Raw genomic sequence first — 19,507 nt, 5'->3', positions numbered from 1 at the left:
CCACCAGAGCCCTAATCTCTACATGGCTCTGCTGTAGACCATGCTCGTTTGGGTAGGGTAGCTACATAGTCAATTTTTTTATTGTAATATTTACATTGGCCTAAACATTATTGCAACAGCACACCTCCAAGTTAAATGACTAGCAAGTTCCTGAAGTCCATAGGCTATTGCTTTGGTGTTAGCGTTGGGTTCGTATAACCCAGCCAGCCAGTCATTTTCCTCCCTCTTTGTCTGTCCGTCCATACACACGGGTTTTATCAATCGAAAAATACCCTGTAATATGAATGTTGTTGGGCAGAGCAAAACACATCCAAGTGGATATTGATTAGTAATCGCAGGTAGCCAGGCATTTGAGGTAAAAAATAGTATTATTTTCGATATTCTTTTGTGGTCTTCTCATTCTCTTTGTGTGTGGCAATGATTGTCAAAAGCCTTTGTTTGACCACTCCCATTGACTCTATTCGAATCTATTCCAAGTCCTTTAATCTAAGTAGATAAGTGCACTGCTCACTTGGATGGTTCCCTCACTCAGTGTATTAGCATACAACCACTATGAACTGAATGCATATTCACAAGCAAATAGAATAAAGTAAATAGACAAAAGTATAGTTTTAAGCCCAAGCTTTGTATATCCAGAGGAATACCACTCACAATGGTTGGTCCTCATTTTTAATATAGGAATAACACTTCAACAAACAGCACACTCATGTTACAATAACACATTCACGAAAATTACACATTTTAGTCAAATGTCGTTTTTTTTTGTATATCTCGCGATAGCATTGATATTATCCAAGTAGGCTAACATACCACTTATTCGATAGTTTCCAACAAGGAGCATTGATATAACCTACCGGGGAAGTTTTAAAAAACGATGCAACTTTCATTGCGCTGGATTTCCATTCGAATTCTTCCCACCATCTGGAACTCTGTAAATAAAAAACGAATAGATATTTAGTTCCAAATGATGCGTTCAGTTGCGTGCCTCTTTTTCTGTCTATCTCTTACTCACTCTCTTACTCACTCTCTTACTCTCTCTCTCTCTCTCTCTCTCTCTCTCTCTCTCCCTCCATCTTCCCCTCTCTCGCGTTCTAAAACTGCCTACATACACTGCTTGTCCTCTCTTACTTTTCATACACTAATTAGTTGTTTTCATCTATAGGTGAAGAAACCCGTGCTTATTGCAATGCTGCCTGAAGAATGGGAGCGGGTTCCTCCAGCGCGATTAAGTTCCTTTCGGACGGTTTGCAACTCCAGCGCGCGATTATTGGAGGACGGCCCCACGTGACTTCACGGTTTACCCCTCTGGTAATATTATTCAATACAGTCTTAAAGCTTATTTAAAGTCTTCTGCATAAAGCTTTTACATTTACGTTCGTTGTAAAAGCTATATATTTAACATGCACAAGTGCATACCTTCCCAACATTCAGGGCGTACCCATAGTTATATTTATCAGAGTGAATTTGATGAAGTGCACCCTGCTAGGTCTATGGACCAGCACCAGTCCCTTCTCCCATGTCATCTACAGGGCGAACACAACACTGCAACCGAACCTGCTGGATGCGTCACCGGACACAGTGAGGGAGGCCACGCGCCACAATTCCGAGAGATTCCACTCTTCCAGCGTTCAGTCACCTCTTCTGCTTGTATCAGCTGTACGCCGTACCCGACTGACCCGTTATGGGGCACCCCGGACCCGGTGGATACCCGCCATGCCAAGGGCAAAGCAGTCGTCAGAGACAAGAGGTGCAGTGCATCCACTTACTTCCTCTCACCGAGGCATCTCTTCCCTTGGATGAGAGAAACTCGGCATGACCTACACCTGAGTGCATCGGACTCCAACGAATTAGGTAAATATAATATCATATTTGAATATAGTGCAGTGTCATAATGATGAATGTGCATATGACTGTCCATATTACCCTAGACTATATCTGCATTTACCTAGTCTTCAAATGTATTTTATCAGAACATTGCACACCTTATAATTTTGGTGCCAAAAGGACATTTGTGAGTTATGACTTGCTCACATATTAACATAGAAATAATAAGTATTAGGCAATAATTCTTGTTTTAACCTTTATTGACATAATATAGAGTTAAGATGTTGTCTATATTTCTCTTTTTATTGACCAGAATTATGCTATGCCTACACTTTTAGAAAACAAGGCTGCTATTTAGAACCTAAAGGGGTTCTTCAGCTGTCACCACATGAGAACCCTTTGAAGAACCCTGTTTGGTTCCAGGTAGAACCCTTTTTGGTTCCAGGTAGAACTCTTTTTCACCGAGAGTTCCATGTAGAACCCTTTTTTCACAGAGGGTTTTACATGGAACCCAAAAGAGTTCTACCTGTAACCAAAACGGGTTCTACTTGGAACCAAAAATGGTTCTCCCACCCTCCTTTTCTAAGAGTGTATAGATACATACATATGTTTGTGTTACATTTGAAGAAATTTGAATAATACGTTTGAACAACTCCTTATGTTAGTTCTCAATTCTATCACACACGATCATTTCCTCCTAAGTAGGTCAGATATCCAGGTGTAAACGGGGACTTTAAACCCTGAATACAATAGTCACTGACAGGGTTGTTGTGGCACATCTGACACTCTGACGGTGGTTGTTTCCAGTGGTGGTCCCAAGGCACTCTTTAAGTGATTGAGTTGACAGGTACACTACTGCCGTGTGTAGATGTGATTAATGCGTATGTAAGACGATTCCCTGAAAAACAACTTTCTCAAAACACTATCATCTGAAACAAGCTGTAGCTGGTGTTATGTCCCAGACACTTGCAGTGCATTATCAGCAAGGTATAGATGTGTTTCTCTCTTAGGCCCATGGGACAGGTCTCTCTTGGGCTAGTCATGAACACAAAGCAATTGATGCAATTAAGGAGAGATGGAAGCTTTGAAGGAAACACATGTAGCCCTTTCCTGCAGTCAATGACCAAAAGTGCCCTCTTTGGCGTTATGAGTGGAAAGTTATTCATATTCATCATAATTTCATCATTAATAAAAACTTTTTTTTTTTTAAACAACGGAAATCTGGTGGTTTCTATGTCAAATAGTTTTGTTATATTTCAGGCTTCTGTGATGTATATGAAGTGTAATATTGGGATGCAACGTCACAATGTAATACATTTCAACTCTATATCTGACATGGTACAGGTGTCTTCTTTTCCATCGCGATGTGTGTGAGGTGTGTACTTTTGTTCCAAAGTAGATTTGGTTAAGACTACCAAGAAACACTGTGTGACCTTGATTTAGCCCACTGCAGTAATAGGTTAATTGACTCCAGAAAAAAACACTTTATCCCAGGACACTTTACAAGATGCCTATTAGGATTCCTAAGTCCCTCAGTTAAGATTTTCCCTTTTTCCGCAAGCGAGGCGGAAGCTCGCCTTGGTGCCCGCTAGCTGACTTTTAATTGACTGCTCCTTCACATGTTCCTTTTGTCATTCCCCCAGGTGATTCAGTGTGCAGTCGTAACGAGGCTGGTGGTCTCCCAAGTAGAGGAAGAGACGGAGGGCGAGACGGAGGGAGGCGAGCGAGGACGGCGTTCACCAGTACTCAGCTAGTGGAGCTGGAGAAGGAGTTTCACTTCAGCCCCTACCTATGTCGACCACGCAGGCTGGAGATGGCTGCGGGCCTGAGGCTCACAGACCGGCAGATCAAGATCTGGTTCCAGAACCGACGCATGAAATACAAGAAGGATCATAAGGAGGACAGAGGGACAGCGACTGAGACACCGTCGCCGTGCCTCTCTACCACCACACACATGCCATCCCTCAGCCCAAGGTCCTCTGTTGGAGTTGGGTACTCGGGATTCAGAAGTGCTGGTCTGGTGAGAGGGACTCGGTCTCCAAACCTTCTCGTTAATTGTGATCGTACCCTGGCGTCGGGTTCTCACAGTAAGGCCAATACCAGTGACTGTTTACGTGTTACTCCCATGGACCTTCCCCAGCTCACCACCGGAACTGCGCCTGACTCTGATAGTCTGCAGTCGGCCCTTACGGTTGTAGACAGCGGATGTCTGTGCACGGGTCTCTCCAAACTCACCTCAGGGCACCTATCCTCTTATGTTGACAGTGACATCAGTGCATATTTCAGATGTAGAGGATGCCTCTTAGACCTAGAACCCCCTACACTTACTCACCTGTAAGAGCAGGCCTATGCCACAAACCTAAACACCTAGACCTTCAGTAATATGTGTGTGTGTAGGTGGTCAATTCATTCAAACCAGCATTGTGGAGGCTAGCTTTCTTTCAACTTTCTGATAGTGGCTCACTGAAGAATGCAGATTTATTACCTATAGGGTTTCCAGTATCCTTATAGGTTTCTAGTCCAAAAGCGACCACTACTGCCCCCTCTGTTCCTGTTACACCTTGTGGCAAAATGTTATCTTTTTTTATCAAAATTGACATGATTTATATTAGCAATAAAATCCTCAAAGACATCCTGCTACTATTTTGCATGTCAAATGCATGTTTTGAACACATTATCAATCCATTTTTGTATTTTCATGTGTCATGGCTTGTGCTTGTCGTCTATTTAAATCAGAGAGAAAGGAATTTTGCTTTGCGTTATAGGTATCACGTGTTATGTTATGATCTCGTAATGATCCCGATGAAGACAGTTTGTCTGTCGAAACGTCGGTTATTCAATTATTGCACCTGAGCTCCTAGAATGTGAGGCTCTCCTTTTCTTTTTCAAGTGTTCTACTCCGCAAGCCAGCACCTCGCCGAAACAGGTGTGCGTTTCTTTCGCCTCCAGAATGATCCTGTAAGTAGCGTAACGTACTAGCGATCAGTTTTGTTTTTTCAAGAGCTCCTAATGTGTCAAATAATTGTGGCGGCCATATCTGTACATCAGAGAGAAAGGAATTTGACTTCGGCTGTAGGTGTCATGTGTTAGACCATGTTTTGTGTTCTTATCATTAAAATAGCTGTTTGTTCCTGTGAGTTTGTGTAAGTGTGAAAACACGGAAGCATATGTTCATATTGAATGAAGTTCTATTTTTGTTATATATGTGTTTGCGTTGAAGCTAGAATCCTTCGTTAAAACAATATCAACATGTCTCCCTGTCCCTGTTTCGCTAAAAAGCTTAGGGATGGGGCTGGAGAAATGTAACCACTCTCAAATTCATAGACAGCGCTATGGATGCAAGGACTGATCATCCATGATTTCAAATGTATCGTTTTAACCATGTTTCGAGGCTATACAGTGTTTGTTTACATTTGCATTGTTGACAAACATTGGGGTAAAACAAGCTTATGTTTGTGTTCTGAATGGGTACGAATGTTGAACTAAGCTCATGAGGCATGAGGCAATAAGTTATATTCTTCAAGAGTCAATGGGTATATGTCATTCATCTATAAATTAAAACTGGATGCAGAAACTAAGGATCATAGCTTTTTTTTTTTTAAACGTCTTTGATACTGTTCTTGATTAATGAGATGTTTAATAAATGCATTTGTGGAAAATCAATCTCAGTGGAATCATTATCTTTATTCATTTCTTATTAGAATGACTTCATTCTCCAGCAGCATTTTATTGAGATTAAAGAGTGCATTCTACTTCTGGAAAACAAGTTTTGTAATGAAATTAGCCCATACTGTGGAATAGATTCAATAAAAACTCTGTGATATTATGTTTTCATGTTACACAATCTCTGGGCACCACTTTCCCTGGCTCCTGCCTCCTGTTTACCCTACATTAATCATGGAGACAAGGCAGTGTTTCCAGCAGTCCAACCACAGGCTCTCAACCCACTAGACATCTTGACAAGAGCTGATGCCGCCTCCCTTTCATTCTAAACCCTCTCCTTTTCAATTGCTTATTTGAAGCAGGGTTGGAGCCCCTTCATTCTCAGAGGATGTGTTTGTTGCATGGCTCAGCACCCTAGTTTACAGCATCCAGTAGGACTATATGCCAAGCTTTCTACTTGTTATTACAGACAGAGAGAGGGAGAGAGAGAGAGAGAGAGAGAGGGTTGGAGCCCCTTCATTCTCAGAGGATGTGTTTGTTGCATGGCTCAGCACTCTAGTTTACAGCATCCAGTAGGACTATATGCCAAGCTTTCTACTTGTTATTACAGACAGACAGAGAGAGAGAGAGAGAGAGAAAATTGGCTCAGCACTCTAGTTTACAGCATCCAGTAGGACTATAAACTTGTTATTACAGACAGACAGAGAGAGAGAGAGAGAGAAAACCAGTGAAGAACAAACACCATTGTAAATACAACCCATATTTATGCTTATTCATTTTATCTTGTGTCCTTTAACTATTTGTACATTGTATATATATATATAATATGACATTTGTAATGTCTTTACTGTTTTGAAACTTCTGTATGTGTAATGTTTACTGTTAATTTTTGTTGTTTTTCACTTTATATATTCACTTTGTATGTTGTCTACCTCACTTGCTTTGGCAATGTTAACACATGTTTCCCATGCCAATAAAGCCCTTGAATTGAATTGAATTGAATTGAGAGAGAGAGAGAGAGAGAGAGAGATGGAGAGAGAGAGACAGACAGACAGACAGACAGACAGACAGATAGACACAGAGACAGACAGACAGACAGACAGACAGACAGACAGACAGACAGACAGACAGACAGACAGACAGACAGACAGACAGACAGACAGACAGACAGACAGACAGACACAGAGACAGACAGACAGACACAGAGACAGAGACAGAGACAGAGACAGAGACAGAGAGACAGAGACAGAGATTATACAGTAAATGCCAGCAGTGTTATCATCAGATATTTATGACCTGGAACCCTATGGCCTCGACAATGCAGTCTGTCTAAGATCAAAGGTACAGTATGATGAAAACGATTGAATCAGGACACAAAACAGAAGATGCATACTCAATATAAATCAGAGAGAGAGAGAGAGAGAGAGAGAGAGAGAGAGAGAGAGAGAAGAGAGAGAGAGAGAGAGAGAGAGAGAGAGAAAGAAAGAAAGAAAGAAAGAAAGAAAGAAAGAAAGAAAGAAAGAAAGAGAGAGAGAAAGAGAGAGAGAGACAGAGAATAGATTAGAGAGGAGAGAGACAACCAACTGGCGAGAGACAGAGAGAGAGAGAGAGAGAGAGAGAGAGAGAGAGAGAGAGAGAGAGAGAGAGAGAAAGAAAGAAAGAAAGAAAGAAAGAAAGAAAGAGAGAAAGAGAGAGACAGAGACAGAGACAGCGAGATAGACAGAGAATAGATTAGAGAGGAGAGAGAAAACCAACTGGCGAGAGAGAGACAGAGAGAGAGAGAGAGAGAGAGAGAGAGAGAGAGAGAGAGAGAGAGACTAAATTGCAGACAGCAGTGTTGGATTCTTTGCATTCTTGTGTGTGCTGTGTGAGCAGACGTGATTTATGGTCGTAATACAGAGCATTAAATGAGGCCTGGCCCGGCATCTGAGGAGCTCTGCTTGTTCTGCTCTGCTCCATCCTAAACAGTCGGCTTTTAGACATTAAAAACCAGACACACCACACTAAACCATGCCACTACAAACACTCTCAGTGTCATTGCAGAATATGAAACAGAATCCAGGGTTGAGAATGCATCACATTATACATTCCGGAACATGAGGTCAGATCCCAGCAGACTTGCAATCCAAACCAGATCATAGATGATGTTTTTTGACAATTGGTGGTCAAATAAACAAAGACAGACTGCCCATAAAACTTTCAATGTGAGATCATTCTTGTTGACCCTTTCTTGTCTGTGTTGTTATATTTTCATTTGGCTTATTTTAGAGTAGGTATTATAAATGCATTATACTCCATTCCTCTGACGATAAACAAGACACTGAACTTCACAGGTGGCCTTTAGCCAATCAAGTACAATTTACAACCGTTAACCTTATCATCCGCCTTTACACTCTCTCTTTCGCTCTCTCTCCCCCCTCCCCCCTTCCCTCTCTCCCTTCATCCCTCCACCCTCAGCAGTACGTCACACCGCTCATGCCCTTTTCCAGCAGCTTTAAAAAAAAAAAATTTTTTTAAATTAAGTATCAATTTCCTGTGTCAGCTTTATGGGTTGTATTTATATGTCCGCGCCGTGGTGCGGAACGGAGCGAGGGAGAGCATCACTCAGGTAGACGGATGACAACTCACCTGGTACTTCTCATCCATCTCCGGAATTTGACTTCCTGGTTAGCTAGACAACTGTTACCGTCATATTAAAGCATGCCGCCGTAAAGATCCATGACGTTTTAAATACATCCCAGTTAAGGGTGATCGGTGACAATGAAAAGGTGAGGCCACCGATAAAAGTGTGGCAGTCGAGGGAAGGACAGAGCAAACTGAGAGAGAGAGTCACTTACTGTACCTCGGCTGTGGTCCTGTGTGGCTCAGTTGGCACTACAGCAATGTTCAAGTCCTAGAGGAATCGCATGCTGTACAAATTGCCTTTGGTTAAGAGCGTATTCTAACTGACATTGACAGTGTATCTGCCACTACAACAAATCTGACCAATTAAAGGAAATTGTAATCACACATCAAGGCTAAATGTCAACATGTTGATCGTCATTGATCGTTCAGAGAGGACAGGAGATACGATGGACAGACCCAATGGCTTTATTATACAGCTTAAATTGCATTCCACAAAACCTCAAATTAAAAGCACAGCCCTTTGTGTCACAAAAATTCTTTACCCTTATTCATGTCCACGATAGACGCTTTAAGCTCTAAAAACGTCTCAATGCCATGTGCTGTCTTCTCATTCTCATTCTATTTCCCTGCATTCATTGCGGTGTGAGACTGGAGACAGAGGCATATGGCAATGTGCTGCTGTGATGAACACACACACGACGCACTCACACTTCACGTTGAACCCTGCTCATTTCCCGCCAATAAGAACTCCGGAAGGAAACCGAGAAGTGTGCACAGCAGCTGGCGAGGAACGGTGATGACGGATGCTTTGTTGTCATGGTGTTTGGGAGACTGCCTGCTGAGCTCCTCGCTGGGCTCCTAGGATTTGTGAAGCATCATACACACGTATTCTGGTGGCGCACCAGTATCTATATAATCTTTGGAAGCATGAGTATGCCAAGCTAGCGCTGTAGGCTGTATATCGCTCTATTATCCTCTCTGTGGGAATGTGGTTACATGCATCTTAGATGAGCCCCTCCCCTGTCCCCCCAATCTCTCCCTCACTATAACGTGCCTCTGTCCCTTGACCTGGTAAAGTCCACAACTGAGGTTATGACTGCTGAGTGATCCCCACTGTACAGGTTGCTGAGGGCCTCAGCACGTATATCGCCGAGCTGGCTTTTACTGCTCCTGTTTGTCATCTTGGGGACCCCACAGAGATCCCCGCCACTGTATAGGTCGCCCAGCTTTTACAGCTCAGCCCCACACTGCATTAACGGCCGACTGTGACCTCAGGTTGGTGGTGACAGTCATCTGTCATCGCACGGTTAATTCCCAGCGCTCCCAGGGTCGACAGATGACAAATAATGAGTCTGTGACGGTGTTCCTGGGTTAGACCAGGGCCTCATCGTGTCAGTGTCAGCACCGTCGCCACGCTTCAGCCTGTAGCATCATTACCGCCACTGTCAGCAAGGTGTGTGTGTGTGTATGACCACTGTCAGTGTGTGTGTGTGTGTGTGTGTGTGTGTGTGTGTGTGTGTGTGTGTGTGTGTGTGTGTGTGTGTGTGTGTGTGTGTGTGTGTGCGTGTGCGTGTGTGCGTGTGTGCGTGTGCATGTGTGTGCGTGTCAACAGGGTGAGGGGTCCATACAAACCCATAGGAGATAATCCCATCCATCCAGGCATGGCCACCATGATCACTGGGCCTCTGCAGCTCAGCTCCTCTATTGGCGTCAGATCAGAGAGATCAGAGAATGGAGCAGAAAACAAATGAGCAGCATCAGTCAATCAATATTCTTTCTCCCTGCTGTCTGAGATAGACAACCTCACCAATAGCGTTGTTTACCTCACCTCCAATGACAACTATAGAGACAATGGGGCCATCAACAAGAGGATGGAGGGATGTGAAAATGTAATATGCATGTTATAAGGGAACATGGAATTGATTGTACAGGGTACAACAAGGTATTGTAGGTTACCCATCCAGAACAACACGTGGTGTTTGACTTTATCGCCAAATAGCATCTGAGAAGGGTTTTGTAGGAGTGTATCATTTTAATGAGGCATGTGAAGGCAAAGTCCAAATCTGACATCCATGCAGGATGTTAAATAATGCAGTGAGTTGGTTCATTTATTTTGCAGAGGGAGAGGAGGTTTAGGATGTTGGTATTGGCTGCTGGTTGGTTTCATTCCAGCTGTAAAAAAAAAAGAAGGAAATGTTCTTTCTCCATTCTTAACATTATCCCAGATTGTTTAGCATCATCTGCCCTGGGAAATGTGTCTGTTTTGGGGATACAAGCTGTTGAGAGGGAGACGAGCCAACTCAAGGTCCAGAGGACTTGTTTTACTTCCTAAGGTCAGCGTGATAATATCACTCCTGTTGCCAGGATGTTTACAACCAGGAGTGTGTTTAACACACTTATTTAAAATATATGCTAATCAAACATATGCCACTGACTGAATATATGCATGGTTGCATAGTTATTTATTTATTTTCAGATTTTTTATTCGTTGGAAACTGGGTTTATTAACATTTTTTAATTAAAGAAGTACGTGTATTTCCATAAAGGGAGAGGAAATATTCTCATGCCAGTTGTTTTTTATTTATTTATTTATTTTTAATTTTTTATCATACTGCATACCCCCCCCCCTCTGCTGAAAGCCATTGGAGAAATACAATTTCTAATACCTCCACACAGGTCTTCGATCGACTGCAAACAAATTTATATTCAGGCGGTAAACAGAACGCTGCGGAGATTTATTTATTGAGTGTAGGGGAGAGAAACAAGCTAGCGCGTGAACCCTGGGTAACCTCGCAAGATGACAACAAGATGGATAAGTGTAGCATGCAAATGCACGGAGGGAAGGGATATATCGCACTCACTCATTCAGCACATCGCTGCCTGTAGAATTCCATTACCTCCCCCAGCTGCGACCGGGTTTCTGGGCTGTTGCCTATAGAATGTTGTATGCTTTTATGAGGCCTAAATGGTTGATTATATATAGCATTGTTTTGTAATTACTATTGTGGAGTTGTGTGGATAAATATTGTGATCAGGTTAGTGATATGGTCTTTGATGGAAAATTATGTTAAGGCGATGATAATAATTCAAACAAAAATGCAGACGCAAATAGAGGTTAGTTATGAACAATAAAACATTATTCATAGCAATTTCTCTCCCCTACAATAATAATAATAGCAAAAAATGGTATGCCTAATAAAACGAAGTCATATAATAATAACAATAACAATAATACATGCACGATATTTACTACAGATAATAATTACACAATTTTAAACGGATTACATTTACGCGTGGGAAACTAAAATATGTTGTCTATTGTGATGTTGGTGTACCGGTATATGTAATATTACACTCTAATTGTATAGCAGTCAATACTACTCACAAATGTATTTGAAGAAGAACAAAAACCAAGTTCTTTGGATTCACCACGCACTTGTCTCACCCACCTCAATATCTGGACTCAACAGACATGCTACTGAATGAATAACGTTGTAATTACCTGTATCTCTAAACACGTGTAATTCCTTCAAATAATTCATAATAAAACTGCACGCCTACCTGTAAATTGTGCTTCTTAAAAAAAAATGTACGAGCTAATACTAACATTTTTTTCTCACGTTGTGTTATTTGGTTTCTTAACATGTAGCCTCATCTGAATTAGAATCAACTTTAATGTAGGCAATTAAACAGGTTTAGCTCTCCTTAAAGTGTAATAAAATGAGGATGAGCGTATAGGCCTATGCACGTAACTGGGAATTATAGCGGCCGAACAAAATGTAATTTAAAGGTTGCACTGTCAACATTTCCTATGCCATCTAATTAAAAATGTAAATACAGTTTAATGGCAAGAAGAAGGCCGGCTGTATATATAATATACATGAAGATGTACATATGTATCTGAAATAACATCGCTGAGCATGCATTTGCAATATTGACATAGTTTGATCATTCATAGTTCTATTAGTTTTATCTTCCCATTTCATAAAGCTAACTGCAGGGCTATATAATTGTCGATAAGTGGGTCCCTAAACGTGAACGTCCATCTGTTTCTCAAATGCAAAACATTTGGGTTTTGTCCTCGGAGCTATTTTCCTAGTTGTTCGGAGACTAATTACAGATATGCTGCCAGTGAACAGCCCAACAGCCACTGTCACGACCTTTGAACCCATTAAGTGTGCCTTTCACATGACCCTTAGCCCTGCACTGAACGCGGCCACTGCTGCTGAAAAAACCGTCATCGCAGGATAGTTGCGTAAGACCCTAACGCCAATGAATAGACTGTATCCTCTTAAGCTTATAATCGACCTTCCTACTAGTTTGTTTAGGCGTTTTACATTATGTAGGCCTATCCTAATGAACGTCTTAGGTCAATATTGGCAAACATTTCAATCCAGGACCTGCAAACAAGTGTTGTTATGGTATTGGCTTGTACCTTAAAAGCAGTTATTAAATAACAGCTATAGGCCTAATCGTTTTGGTAAATGATAATAACAAATCTGGCGTGATGTATACAGAGTCACACAGTTGGTAGATGGAGAAGGCCTGCAGCACTGTGCGCGTAAAGAGGAACACACCAATCTGCCGTAATTTTGCCTGTGCCTGTTTGAAATATGAGCGCGGACACTGTGATTAATGCAAGACTTCGGAAACGTTGGTCTATCGTCTCAGGGAACTTTCCTTAAATTAGGCCTACTTGCTCCTCCATATTCCAGTCCTCCATATCCCAGTCCTCCATATCCCAGTCACAAAGTGCCACTTTATGTGTCCATCTTACGCGTAAATATTTAAACGGTCCTGTTTGAGAAAACAAAGTTACCACGAATGGTCTACACTGGCATTGCCTGCTGTACTGGAGTCCATTCATTTGGCCACCCCAAATGAGTCTACAACTTGCTTGGCTTGGCTAATCAGCGTTGTCCCGGATGGATGACAGAGATGTCCAGCTATTGGCCAAGACCAAGAGGGCACGTCATCTCCATCAATCAGAGATCGACTTTCTCCAGGGCATGCCCATCTGACTGTCCATGCATGGTCGCTGTCTTGGTCCACCCATGCGTTGTTGGGTGTTAGCTACAGCTACTTGTCCATGCGTTCTACGACCGTTTGACCGGTCCAACGATTATGGTAGGTGAATTCATATCAAGAGTTAGCGTGTAATGGGGAGGATAGCAGGGGGGTACCGACCTGGGGAGGTCATGATACGGGACTTGGACCAGATAACTTCTCCTGAAGTTAGCGCTGGCAACTAAGGAAAAACTTCAGCAGAGATTGGCAGGGAATATTAATTGCAACACAGTTACCCATTTTTTTTCGAAACCAGTTCTGAAACAGACTGCACGGTAAGTCAGCTCCGGGTCTGCTCAGGCTCGAGCAGCCCTTCCCTTAACACAGAGTCAGGGCTTTTCCACCACGCCAGCGGCTTGCCTCCGCTACTCTCGTCTCCCCTCCTATCTCCTGGCTCACGAGCACGACTTCCCGGGCTTGGATACTCCTCTTCCACACACAACTCCGCGACTGAGTGCTGGCGCACTCCGAATTCGGGTGTGTAAATGCACACTTTCAAATCTACACTCATGATGGGCCTAAGATTCACGTTGCTGTTGTGGACAGTGGCTCTCACTCGGACCCCAAGTGTAAGGTACCTGAACTAAGTCACAGGAGCAAAACTTTTGAGTGGGTGAAAGTGAAGAGAACTCGACCTCGAACGGGTAAGTTTTGGACACGTCGTTCACGTTCCCATTTGGAAAGACGACAGCTATCTTATTGACCAAATAATTTGTAAAAACGTTTTATTTGTTCTTGATACGAAAACCATTAGCACGTCTTAAACGATGTATGGGTACTATATCATTAGTTATCAATTCGTTTCTACATCTACATTTAACGTTTGGTAAACCGTTATTCATTACTCATCATATGTTGAAAAGTAGTCTGCAACAGATGTGCCATATTCTCAAATCGGCTACTGTAGGTAGGACAGTGCTGTGCTGTGCGAAAGTATAAGCTAGGCTACTGTAGGCTACTGTACAACAGGCAAAACAAGTTTGACGTGTTTTTGTGCATAGCTGAAATTTCGCAAAAGTCGGTCAAAATGATCAACTACAAGACACGCATTTATTTGCATTCATGTAGCCTATTGCACCAAATGGCTTCAGAAATAAATACATAATTGTGAATGAACTTTTAACAAAAGGTAATAGGCTATAAAATATGAATAGTATAACTGAGCACTTGTAATTCCTGAATCAGTCAACCACAATAACCATACAGTAAGTGACATTTGACCTACGTATTCATCAATTCTACCCAGATTGGAAAAATTAGGATGTACTGGGGAAAAGGCAGGGGACGCTGGGCCAGGTGTAGTGGGTCTATACACAGGCATACACACATATGCCTGCCTCTCCGTACCTATTGGGGCACAGAAAATGATGGAGATATTTCTAGAAAAGAATAGAATAGTTTTATTCTATCCACTTGTGCCTTTCTTTCATTTGCATCACTGTGCTCTGGAAAGGCAGTAGGACCTGAGGGTTCAGTGTGCACAGGTACGTTTAGCCAAGCTCACTCCCAAAAACGTTAGAGCTCTCTGCCCATTGATTATCTGTCGGTATAGTAATGAGAGCCTTGTGTATTGATCTCAATGCCAAGCACCTTTACGTGTTCACCTTTTGACCATAATCATAGTCACATATCATCAGTCCACCAACAACACATCGGTCTTTACTGTGCATTCAGCGTATACTTTCTGATTTCGTAGAAATGAGATCGTACTTACTAAAAACTCCCGTAGAATACCTGCAGTTTCTTGACTTTTCCCATTGAAAGTAATTGATCATGTTTAAAACGACCAAATAATCCTTCTGTATGACCCCGATTTAGCCCACTGCAGTAAATGGTTAATCAAAGATGGCATGCCTTCATTGTTACTTGTATCAGAGACATCTACAATACAACAATTTCTCATTCAATATGTCTTGATTTAAATTGATTGTTTTTGTTGCTTGCCAGGACTAGTATTCATGTCCTCTAGCCAGCGTTTGTATACTACTGCCTGATGGCTTTAAGCTATCATACAAACAGCTGGGTAGATATAGGAAAGACGCAGTATCATAAGAATGATTCTCAGGGTTGGAGTATATCTCATTAGTGCTACATTCTTACCAGTAGTATGATTAGTGAACGCAGCAGCAACGTTTTTTTTCTGTAGGGTGTATTGTCTTGGCACGAAAACAAAGCATCCCTATATTCTCTCATGCATAAAGGCCTTCATATACAACCCGTCTGCAAGTTGATCTGCTGGTACAGTGTATAAACTCCCAGTGCCTCATTCTTCAATTATGCTCTGACAGCACCTGAATTACTGTGGGCAGGATGCCCAGATGGCTGAGGCAATGTGTATTGATCCCCTCCTCTCTCTCTCTCTCTCTCTCTCTCTCTCTCTCTCTCTCTCTCTCTCTCTCTCTCTTTCTGTCTCTCCTTGGCTGGGAATACTTTCCCTCAGCGGCTTGCCCTGGCTTTGCTGGCTGGCTATTTTTAAAGCATGCGAGTCGTTAATATTCCCAGCCAAGGAGAATATTTTCAGTTTGATTCCTCATTCCTCCTGGCCAGCATCAGTTCTATTATCTTAGAAGTCATCCGTCAGAATGTACATGTGATGTTCTGTTCCTGAGAGCCCAGGTGCTTAATTACTTACTGTATTGTTTGGCCTGTGTTGGCCTCTTCATAGTCACCAAAGGCTCTTAGTTTAGGTTATAGGTTAGGTAAACCTCTCCTTGACATTCTCCTTTGTCTAAACCATGGATTTCAAGACGTCTCCTATGAGCTGACGTGTCTAAGAGGCCTCTTCTTCATAGCCTCTTTCTTCATAGCCTCTTCAATTCCTATACCTTTCCTATGAATTATGATAGAAGTTATTACATCCAATACCTGGCCTTATTGAGTCCATGGTACAGTACGGATACAGTACCAGTCATTTGACCCACCTATAATCACCATAGACAGACACCTTGATGGGGTTGGTGTCTCCATCACAAACAATCCAAAACCTATAATCAGTGTTTCTTAATACTGGTCCCGGAGACCCAAAGCAGGGCACTATTTTTAAAATGTATTCTAGCTGATCAAAATGATCAAGTCATCATTCATATGTTATGATGAAAAGAAATAATTCTGCTTTGCTCTGCTTTGCTTTGCTCTGCTTTGCTCTGCTTTGCTTTGTTCTGCTTTAGGTCTTCAGGACCAGGATTAAGAAACAGTCCAGACTAGGGATTTCATCACACCTACTCTAGCCTCGAGGATTTAGTGAGTCAGCTGTTTAAGTCTGGTTTAAGTCCAGTGTTCAGTGTGTGACTAGTGCAAAAGCCACCGACGGCTACTTATCTATCCATGTCTCAGAACCATAGCCGAATCTTGGGCACTGCAACAAAAATGTGACTCTTTAGTGCCACATTTTTTTATTCCTCATTGCCATCCAGTGTATTGATCTCAACACAGATACACATAACCAATTCACTTAATGAATATATTGAATATATGTTTTATAAGTCATTCTGTAATCACTTTAATCCCCCTGAAACCGTCATTCATCTCTTTCATTGGATAAGTTGACTTTATGTTGCAGCCAGTGGGGTCTCCATGGTCAGTTTCAGAAACACTTTTATGCTCCTTATAATAATGATATACTTGTGTTTTAACTGTCTTTTCAGCCAAGATGCACATGGCCTGTGGATTGAGTATAGTTGCACGGGGGTCAGTATGGAGAGGGGACGTGGAGGTAACCACCGATGGGCACCATATTACTGCTAACCGGGTACCAAGGACCAACTTCACCACAAAACAGCTCACGGAGCTCGAGAAGGAGTTCCACTTCAACGAGTACTTGACGCGGGCCAGAAGAGTGGACATCTCGAGCGCCCTGCAGCTGAGCGAGACACAGGTGAAGATTTGGTTCCAGAACCGGCTCATGAAACACAAGAAATTAACGCGCGAGGGCCTACTTCTCCCGGTGACCCCTTTGGCGTCCTCGAGATGCTCAGAACGCTCACGCTCCAACAACTTGGACACCTGACCCGACCTCGTGCTCTCCCAAACACCAACTAGCAGAGGACCTGTCTCGTGCGTTACAAAACAAGGTGTGTAGGCCTACAAATAGTGACAGTGTCACCAACCTGCAGCTGGTTTGATTCTCCGTTTGTAGGAATTTTAGTTAGCCTAATTGGTTAAATCAGGATCATGTTGTTTTACACGAAAACCACGAAAGCAGGGTAAGTTTTGTGAACTAGAATAATTTATTGTAAAATGTTTGACTCGGTGATTCTTAGTTTTAGAGGCTCACATATTTATTTTCTGTATTTATTGAACCATTATTTTACGAGGCAATATAAGCCTACCTGAGACTTTCGATTGGAGTAGGCTATTTGACTTGTTCTCCGGTGTCAGCTGTAGTAACATTAAGGCACTTTATGAGTTTATACCAAATAACATGAGTTTAATCAGACATAACTATTATTATAATATGTATTATATGTATTTGTTTATTTATTTATTGAGTTGTTAATTATTATAAATTAGCCTACATGTCATTAAAGCAGCATTACAATCATTTTGTGGCCAGCTCTTTCTTCGGGAACAGCCTACCTGAAATGTTCTTGACTAAAAAGCATGAATATTTCTGTCAGGGTTTTCTCTTCGTTTAAAAGGTGAAGAACATCTCATTCATTTTTTTAAAAGCACCATGGCTGAAATCTATTACCAAAATAATTTACAATATTTTTGTCAATAGCCTATCTACAGTAATACATCTTCTGGTCACAAATTTGGAATAAATGAACAGTTATTTGAGTTATATTTATTATTCCGTTTAGATTTTTCATGTCCTTGAATATGAATCATTCTTGATTTTATCTTTCCACCTCTACTCAACATTGTTGTGCTCTTCTCTTCATCTTTCTGTATCTCCTGTTTCACTCGTTTTGTTTCTATCTGTTAATAGTTTGAATTATACGGCGAGCGCCGAGTGATTCATTTGGCAATTGACTGATAGATTTATTGACTAACAGGTTTAGTGTATTGATCAACGTTAATCCGACCATTTGAATCAAACATTTGAACGCGTTTCCACGGAACTGTAAATGCTAATTAATTGTAGAATCCTCTTTCCTTAACGAGCATGCTAATAGCCTCGCCATAAACATACATCAACAAATACAAATCCACTTCTGAACACTTCAGTTTCAACATGTGTTCAACAATAAAACACTATCTAAACTGTGGTGTTCCCCTGTAAATCAACCAATTGACTGGGCACGACGCCACTATTCCACTGAAATGCGTTCGTTAACTGTTTGTTCACATGCCTCATAAAAACGTTATTGACGGAGTGACAGGTTATCCGTGGTGTTAATATAGGGTCTAAAGTTTGTCACGTTTAAAGTTAAAACCATGGAAGGGATGAATCCATATTATTTTCGGAAATATCGAAAAGCCTAGTTTAGTTGAATAGCTTTTTGCATGCGTGTGTTAGGCCTATATATCACCAATAAATATGTCGCAGGCCTGAAAATTACAAAACATTTGGAAGCACGGAATTACTTCAGTTACTTATGCTCGGAATTACTGCAATTATTTATTGTAAACTATTGGCCTACTACTGACCGATGCCTTCCTTTGAATTAATTACAAGTGTAGAACATTTTACATATTTTGGGAATTTCAATGCATAGTTTTACATGAATGAATATACCACTATTGTATAGGGTTATGGAAACATGCACTTAAGCTTGTGCAAGTCGTGCTAATGTATGCAGTTACTCCGGAGTTCAACTCTGACCCCGTGACCTTTGTCTTGCCTCCTGACGACGGTGACCGTTCATCTGTGTGACCTTAGACTCACAAGGGGCTCTTTGGCTTTTTCAAGCAACTCCGTAACACTTTTGTTCAAAACAATATTTCATCCCGCATTGAAATTGGACGGAGAAGAATAGTACGCTGTAGCCTGATTGAGTAGGCCTATACTAATAATTGTAGTCTTATTATTGACCTGCTAACAATGCTTATTATAAAATAGAATGTTTAGGCCTGTATTGCATTTTATTTTGTTGTTACATTGTTATGGTCCAATTGCACATGGGCATTGTCTTTACTCGGTCTGCTCTTTCATTAAATGTCAACACTTAATCGACAAAATCATATTGCCTCTGTCTAAAACGTTTGCAAAATTGCTTCCTACAGGCATATCTTTTTTTTTTTTTTTCATTAGTTCATTCGTTTTCACCTACAGGAACTTAAATAAGCTATAAAACGCATACAGACTTAATCCATACAAAAGGAAGTACCAATGCCCTTCATGGCTTATGGCCCTGAAAAAGATGAGCTTGAATCAAAGGGAGGA

General features: G+C 41.6%; 2 protein-coding genes and 1 pseudogene across 2 annotated transcripts in view; all 3 read left to right on the top strand.

The window, feature by feature from the left end:
- Window positions 1-1,199, top strand: part of LOC115102539 (homeobox protein Hox-C10a-like) — a 71,164-nt gene extending 69,965 nt beyond the window's left edge. Inside the window, exon 4 of the mRNA XM_065005499.1 lies at window positions 1,163-1,199. The gene's annotated coding sequence lies outside the window, so the exon portion shown is untranslated. The remainder of the gene's footprint in view (window positions 1-1,162) is intronic.
- Window positions 1,200-1,215: 16 nt separating this feature from the next.
- LOC115102538 (homeobox protein Hox-C3a-like) lies at window positions 1,216-5,487 on the top strand. Its single transcript, XM_029622602.2, has 2 exons — window positions 1,216-1,851; window positions 3,468-5,487. The coding sequence occupies exons 1-2, from the start codon at window positions 1,401-1,403 to the stop codon at window positions 4,160-4,162; spliced, it is 1,146 nt and encodes a 381-aa protein (XP_029478462.1). The 5' UTR covers window positions 1,216-1,400; the 3' UTR covers window positions 4,163-5,487.
- A 7,550-nt stretch (window positions 5,488-13,037) lies between these two features.
- On the top strand, window positions 13,038-17,710 carry LOC115101910 (homeobox protein Hox-C1a-like; annotated as a pseudogene).
- The last annotated feature ends 1,797 nt before the right edge of the window (window positions 17,711-19,507 follow it).

The sequence above is a fragment of the Oncorhynchus nerka genome, linkage group LG20, assembly GCF_034236695.1.
Source record: "Oncorhynchus nerka isolate Pitt River linkage group LG20, Oner_Uvic_2.0, whole genome shotgun sequence".
Taxonomy (NCBI): Eukaryota; Metazoa; Chordata; class Actinopteri; order Salmoniformes; family Salmonidae; genus Oncorhynchus; species Oncorhynchus nerka.
Note: the sequence above shows the minus strand (reverse complement) of the source record. Positions and strands in the feature narration are given on the sequence as shown.